General features: G+C 36.5%; 1 protein-coding gene across 1 annotated transcript; it reads right to left on the bottom strand.

The window, feature by feature from the left end:
* Nucleotides 1-1,279: 1,279 nt before the first annotated feature.
* Nucleotides 1,280-4,341, bottom strand: LOC134628214 (uncharacterized). The gene is made up of 4 exons (XM_063474985.1): nt 4,300-4,341; nt 1,911-3,032; nt 1,570-1,787; nt 1,280-1,477 (listed from the first exon to the last, which is right to left on the bottom strand). The coding sequence occupies exons 1-4, from the start codon at nt 4,339-4,341 to the stop codon at nt 1,408-1,410; spliced, it is 1,452 nt and encodes a 483-aa protein (XP_063331055.1). The 3' UTR covers nt 1,280-1,407.
* Between the last annotated feature and the right edge of the window lie 3,393 nt (nt 4,342-7,734).

Raw genomic sequence — 7,734 nt, 5'->3', positions numbered from 1 at the left:
ATTTTTAATTTCCACTTCGTCCCTTACCCTTTACCTAAATAGACACTACCTCTGTGCAAAATGAAATGGAAACATGGAAATCATAAGAAAAAAAAAGAAATGCTATCACTGGAGCAATTTTAATTTTTTATTTTTGTATGAATTATATAGAAAAGGGGGGGAAAAAGCATTGTTTCATTTCACCAGTGCCAACTGTCTGTTGTTTGTGTCAACTCTGAGCAATAGATGGGGTGAATACTTTAATGGGTGGGTAGCTGGCTGTGTGTACATGCCCAGAAAACAGCTGCCTAACAATGGCGGGGGCTTTTTTAATTAAAGACTTATATAGTGTCATGTTTGCACTATTTAGTGTCTGTTTGCTGGCCTTCCTGTAGAGACTCCAACTATAGTCAAATGTAAGGAAGGAAAGATTTCTTTTCTATGTGTGTTCTGCTTCTCCAGTCCATTTTTGTTCTGTAAAGACCAGATAGCATCCATCTGGCTTTGTGAGTAAATTTGCCTTCAGAGGATCAAAGTCTGTATGTTCACAGTTTTGTAATGACTCTGTCTTAAGTGCATTATTTTCATTTGATCTTTAGCGTTTCTGTTTTCTTTCTTAAACCCTTCCCCATCTCTTCTCTGTGCCCTGCTGCTGCTAATGCTACCATTCTGGTTGCTCTGACACGTCCTTACACTCAGCCTCTGTCCCAAAATGCTGCTTCTGTCAGAAATGTGTTGGCCATATCTTAATGCATGTGAAAAGTAACACAAGTCTTCAGTGTAACTACAATAACAAGTACCATCATTTTACTGAAAGGACATTTTTTGCTAAATCATATGTGCATTTCCAGACCTTTTTGTTTTGATTAGTCCTTGGTTTTTTTAAAATGAAAAATGACACATAGCTTTTATAGTACACAATGCATGGAGGCGCAGACTTTCTTCTGAAAAGAGAATAATGTTCAATTTTTGCTGGAGTACTTTACAAACTAAATAACAAATTGTTATAAATAAAGTTGTAAAAATTGTACAGAAAACAAACCACAGTGTTCTGTGTTTTGTTCACAATCGGTCCTGATTAAAGGAGGAATTCAGTGTGGAGGATTTAATCACTTATTAGGCAAACAGCAAGTCAGACCATCAGCACTGTAGACCTGAGATTATATAAGTCTATGTATTTATGTAAATCTACATTTTATATTGTTACATGATGAAAACTTTGGCAATCCACAAAAAAAATCGTCATTTAGTATTTGAAGATAATATATGTAGCTCAGAAAAAAGTGAATTCTAGCCTTTACTGATCATTTGAAACATTAACAGAGAAAAGTGCAAAACAGAGTATTTGAAATTCAGTGTCTGTTTAAAGAGTCATCTTGTTTTTAACGTCTTTGATTTCTAATCCACCTGCACTTTGTATCAAACACTTCACTCAATGCCTTTGGCCTTTAACTCCTCTTTGACTCTGCTCAGGTACTCAGGGTCAGGATACCCAAAGCTGTGGAAACAGAATATATCGGGTTTAATATCTAGTATTTTATTATAGTAAACACTGAAAAAGAACAAAAGCAAAAAAACAGGCTAATCTACCAATCTGGTCCTCCTGACGTGGATGTTTTGTGGGGAATGTCATTCCAGGTCACCTGGTTGTCCAGTCCAGTTGTTCTGGATGTCCCCACAGTAAAAATGAGCCTCTGCTCAAACGCTCTTTTCAGCAGTTGCAGCACTTCATTGCCCTCTTTGTTGTTTGGAAGACATGCTGTTCTATGAATACCTGAGTAGTGCTGACCAGGATTGGGATGCTCTGCCTAAAAAGCAGAATGTAAAGTAAATAGTGTTAGAAAAGTATATATAAAACCACAAACTGAAAACACAATCAGGTTTTAAGTTTTAAACAGGGACATAGGCATTCAAATAAAATTGTCATTTACCGTCTGTGTTCCACTTGGAATCACATAGTTGATAACTATGGTGCCGCAGTCTGAGTATCCAGGAAGGGAAGTGCGTAATGTCTGGTGTGACATTCTTCCATCTGGTTGGTCTCCTATTATCTTACCAAAGACGACTCTGCATACAGGACAGATGGGCCCATTCGCCTCCAGTGCTTGTCTCAGACAGTCTTCACAAAATTCATCTTTACACTTGAGCCGTTTCCTGTTTTTGAATTTATCCAAACATATAGGACACTGATCATCCTTTTGGTCACCTGCTGTTGTCCCACTGTCAGTCAGGTCAATCAGCAAACTGTGCATCCTGTTTGCTGATTGGCCATTCAACACAGGTTCATTAGAGGCCCCCTCTGATTGAGAAATGCAGTTTGTCTTCATCAGTAAGTCACAGTGAGTCATGCGGTCTGGTTGGAAAGCAGAATTGAGACTGCAGTCCTTCATGAAGGAGTGTCCTTTATCTTGTTTGCATAAAGTTTTCACACCAACTTTTCCTTGACTAATGTCTGATTCTTTGATTTCCACATTAAACCCAGCTTTGATCCTGTCTACTTCCTTGTTGCAAGAGGTAGTCATCGGCCACAAGTCTTTGGTGGTCCTGTCAGTCTTCAGTGATGTGTCTTGGATCTTTTTCTCATACTCTTCAAGAAAAGCAAGAGTGTTTGTATGCTGCATTGTATCTCCAAATAACGACTTACTGATGACATCTTGACTACGTCTTGGCCCTTGCACAGTCATTGTTTCAGAGGTCAGAGTAACCAAAAGTTTATTTTTATTTTTCTGGATGGTTTTCAGTGCATCTCTCCACTGATCTGGATCAATGAACTTGAGAGGAATAACTGAGCCACTGGATTCAGTTATACTGTTCTGCATGAGGTTTTTAAACTCTTTTAGAGCATTGTCTGGGCTCCCATGTTTTTTGTCTACTTGAAATTTCAACTTTAACTCTGCTTCAATTTTAACTCCGTTCTCTTTCTCAATACGTTTCATTTCTTCCTTGTACATGTGGTTCACATACCAAAAATGACCCACTGGGACAGAACAAGAGCGTGTCTCCTCTTCAGCTGCAGAACCTGCCTTACTCCGTTTTCGTGGTTTAACATGTTCCTGTGAAAAATAGAGTACATTTAAATCAGCAGCTTGTTTTTTAATGTAAAATTAAAAAACAAACACAAGAAACTGTGCTACTCTGTTTCCAAGCTGAACTTGGTCCTGGTTTTAAAAATTATTCTAATTTATTAAAAGATCACATTGTTTATTTTAATTTTAATATTAATGTGTTTGATTAATGACATAGTGCATACATTTTGTAGCTCTGACATGAAAGAAGCTCCCATCTGTGCTCCAGCAGAACCTCTGTTACTCTGCTTCCAGGGGTGTAATTTCCAGGGGGGTTAGGGGGGGTTATGACCCCCCCAATAATCAGACCCAGCCAATATAACCCCCACAATAAAATTATGAATTATCTTGCATAAATAGGCTGTTGATTTTCTTTACTCAGTTATTACCAGCAAAATAGTTGCATGTTTAACCCTAGAACACTATCGCTGGGTGATTTTCACCCGAGCAAATACATTTACATGATTTCTCTCTCCTGCAGCTGTTAGTGTGTCGAGGACATTGTGCCTTCACCAGGGAAGTCTCAAATGTCCCAGGAATGGGTGTATCAAAGACCAGCTTTCCAGTGTCATTTTTTTTTTTTTTAGGAATTTTTTGTTCTTGAATTCCAGATTTTTCTGTAATTTTGGAGCATTATTTTAGCATCCCCCATGACACTTTTTTTCATTTTGTTAGACATGGCACAGTTGAAAGTAAAAGCTGACCACTCTGATTTATCACGTGTTTGATATATTTTGATGACAAGTACTTTTAGTTGGTCATATTATATTGGGTAAAAATCACCCGGCGTTAGTGATTGTGTTACTATTTATAGCGATAGTGTTCTAGGGTTAATCATGTGGGAATTTACCCAGATTTATTTATTTATTTAGACAGAGCTCTTGACCCCCGCAATGTTAAGCACAAAGTTACGCCCATGTCTGCTTCTCTAGTTGAATGTGCTCCTGTTAAAATCACAGTACATAATTTAATTCTATAGCAGACATTAATATTTATTTTTTAACGATTTACTACGCAGCACATGCAGTTTGTGGATCTGGCAAAGGTGGAGCAAGGTTTACACAATAATCCTGCGCCTATAATAATGAAGAAAGGCATTCAAGCATATAAAAATCAATCAACGTGTGGTGTCAAAAGTAAAATAAAATACACTACACCTACTGAAGATTAGCACTCTGGATATTTAATGATTGACTTAACACCAAAGTTCCTGTAACAATATTATTTTATTCTGATTCAGTGTTATTTTACGTACTTGGTTCAAGTCGTAAGTCTCCATGGGCTCTTCCCAGTCCATCTTTCAGATTTTGATCTTCTTCCTTCAAAACACATCAAACACAGACGACATGACAACAGTGTGTTGCACTCAGACAACCAGCAATTCTCCACCTAGCCTTCAGAGCTACAGTCCTGGTTGCACTTCACTTTCCAGTTTTCTAATGTCTTACATTTTAACCAAACCTGTAACAACCACAACTTTATATAACATGTTTTATGTATCATCTGAACAGAAATTTATCTTGAAAATCACTTTACTGCACATTAGACTTACCCCAACCTCGTTAATTTAAACTGTTTTTTCCTCATAAACGAAACTGAAACCTTACAGCTCCACGGTAACGCTCCAACACACAAGTGCGCCTCTGTCATTTGGGACAGTGTGTCCTCTGTTGTTTATAAGAGGTCTGTTTGTTCAGTTAAGATGACTGTGGATATTAAACTTCATTTCCAGAAAAGGACACTAATATATATGTATATACAGTGTTGGGGAGTAAGAAAATACAAATATGAGTAACTGTATTCCGTTACAGTTACAGTTTAAAAAGGTGGTAATCAGAATACAGTTACTTTGTTGAAATAAATGGATTACACAGCGGTCTTTTCCTGTTTCATATGTTAGGCTGTCCCCTCTCTATTTTTGATAACTTCAAACAAAACCCAAACAAAACACGCATTAAAAGCCCATGTCACCTCTACTTGCGCCCGCATAATTACATGAAGAAATATTTGTCAAAATTATTATTCAAAAAATTATTTAATATGAAGGCAGTAGGCAGAGTGTTACAGGCATAGCCCTAAAGAATGTAGCCTCATGGGCAGTGTTGTCCGTGCTGCAGGGAGAATGGACTGCCATACCCGTTATGTGTCTGTGAGCAAGTACGAATTGTCACCGACCGGAAACAGGAGATGGAAGCATGTAAATATAATAATAACCACTGCAGCCAAAAACAGTGCCCGGTGAGCCCAGTTCTAAGTAAGCTATTAAGACTTGACTGTACACTGTGTCCGCTGGAGCAGCCTTTCAACGCCTCTCTCTGTCTGTCGCTAGCAAAGTTGACCCAGACAACAAAGTACAGCTAGTTTTCAGGCATGAGCCCAACATGGAACCCAACGTATTAGCCAGAGGTCCCTTTACTACGGCTCGGAGCCGCAAACCTGTTTTATACATGCGCGGAATAGTTTCCTATGAGATCGCTACAAAAAATGCAGCCTCACCTAATGTCCACCCTACTGTTACTCATTTTATATTAAGATTTTAAAAATCTAGTTGGTATTGGTATGGCGAGTAGCCTTCAGTAATAGTAATAAATCACACAGCAATAGTACATTCATGTAGTTGTAAAAAGCATGATAATATATTAAGTATTCCAAAGTATTCAGAATACGTTACTCTCATTGAGTAACGTAACGGAATACGTTACAAAATAACGTATTCATTTTGGGGCATGTATTCTCTAATCTGTAGTGGAATACATTTTGAAAGTAACCTTCCCAACACTGTATCTCTCTATCTCTCTCCCTCTCGCTATCTATCTATCTATATATATACACACACACACACACACACACACATATATATATATATATATATGTGTGTGTGTGTGTGTATATATATATATATATATATATATATATATATATATATATATATATATATATATATATATATATATATATATATATACACACACATATATATTAGTGTCCTTTTCTGAAAATGAAGTTTAGTATCCACAGTCATCTTAATTGAACAAACAGACCTCTTATCAATAACATATATCTATGTATATATATGTATACATAGATATAGGTTCCCAGTTCAGTTCGTGTAAGCTCAGTTGTGATAAATATCTACTGTACCTACTATACTGGATGATAACTCATGCGACAGCTAAAACGTATCATTCCCAATCCACTGAATTGTTCTGTTTGACACTTTCTTTAGTGTAAATCAAACATATTTTCTGATAATATTTCACTAATTCTACTCATGTTTTCTGGTGTTGTGTTTGTACTTTTATAAAAGAGCATTTCTGCCAGCAATTTAACAAAAAAAAAAAAAAAAAAAAAAGCATAGAAGCATAGAGCTGCCACCCAGGCAGGAGTTATATCACATTATAACGTGAAAACTTTATTGTTTTAACAATATACTTTTCATGTTTGAACAACATTAACAACAAAAAATCTTTCACGTTCTTACAATATAAATATTATTTTGTATGAATGTGATAATTATATTGTTTGAACAATAAAGTTTTCACGTTATAACATATCTTTTATTTTTCGAACATGATATATGTTTGCCTTTAAAAATAGTGAAGTGGATGACAGTGCAGTTCAGAGCTCGAGAAAATGGCTCATTTATCGGAATTAGTTAAGTTCTATTTTATGCTTGGATTGAGGCATGGCGAGATTTTGTTATAACGTGATAGTTATGTTTATTGTAATAACGTGATATTATGTTGTTCAAACGTGAAAAGTATATTGTTAGAACAATGAAGTTTTCACGTTATAACGTGATATAGCTCTGTTTTTCTTTTGCCTTTCTTTTGCCTGGCTGCAAGCTCTACGCTTCTGTACATTAACGTCCCATATCCGTGACCAAAATTGGGCAGAAATGAAAATAGTGCTATTTTAAGTACTTTAAGTACAAAATGGTATTGTCTTTAAATAATAATAATAATAAAAATTTCAGCATAAAGTGCAGTTTTTCTTCTTAAAATATAAGGCAGAAACATAAAAGGTTATTTGACTAGCTTCACCTTTAAACTCTGAGTAACCTTAGCCAAAATTATTTTGTACTTTAGGCTAAAACAGTGTGATCATCGAACATTTTAGTGCAAAAAATAACAAACCCATTGGACTCACAATAACTCCATGCTTATTTACTGTCCGTCTCTTTCAGCCAGTTCGACAAACTAACACTTTAAATCCTTAAAGCGTGGGTCAAGCACAGTCCCTATCCTGATCCACTGATTGTTGAGTGTAGCTGCACGTTGGGATAGGTCCTTTGTGAAGGCAGTCTTAAATTTCACCATGTAGTTTCAGTCATCATCGGAGATCTCCATGGTGTGATGCAGGAGGCAGAAAGCAGGTAAAACCACTGAACATGAAACATATGTCTCACCTCCAAGAAGCTCAGTCACAAACCTGTAGTAGACAGTCCAAGAAAGAAATTATTAATCTACACAATAACTGTCAACTATAGAGCTTTTTGAAGAAACAGTAACAACAAGTAAAAAAAGATAGTTTTATGTACCTGCATGGCTCAAGGACAGTCGCCAGCTTTTGGAGTTTTACCAGCTCTGATGGAGTTAAAATGACCAGCTTGTGCTTTTGTTTGTCCAAAGCTGCAAAAACAGCCTTTTGACTCCTTAACACTAGTAGACGAGAAATCATATCCAGCGTT

Source organism: Pelmatolapia mariae, linkage group LG5 (genome assembly GCF_036321145.2).
Source record: "Pelmatolapia mariae isolate MD_Pm_ZW linkage group LG5, Pm_UMD_F_2, whole genome shotgun sequence".
NCBI classification, from domain to species: Eukaryota; Metazoa; Chordata; class Actinopteri; order Cichliformes; family Cichlidae; genus Pelmatolapia; species Pelmatolapia mariae.
The sequence above is the reverse complement of the archived record's forward strand: the minus strand, read 5'-3'. Positions and strand labels throughout refer to the sequence as shown.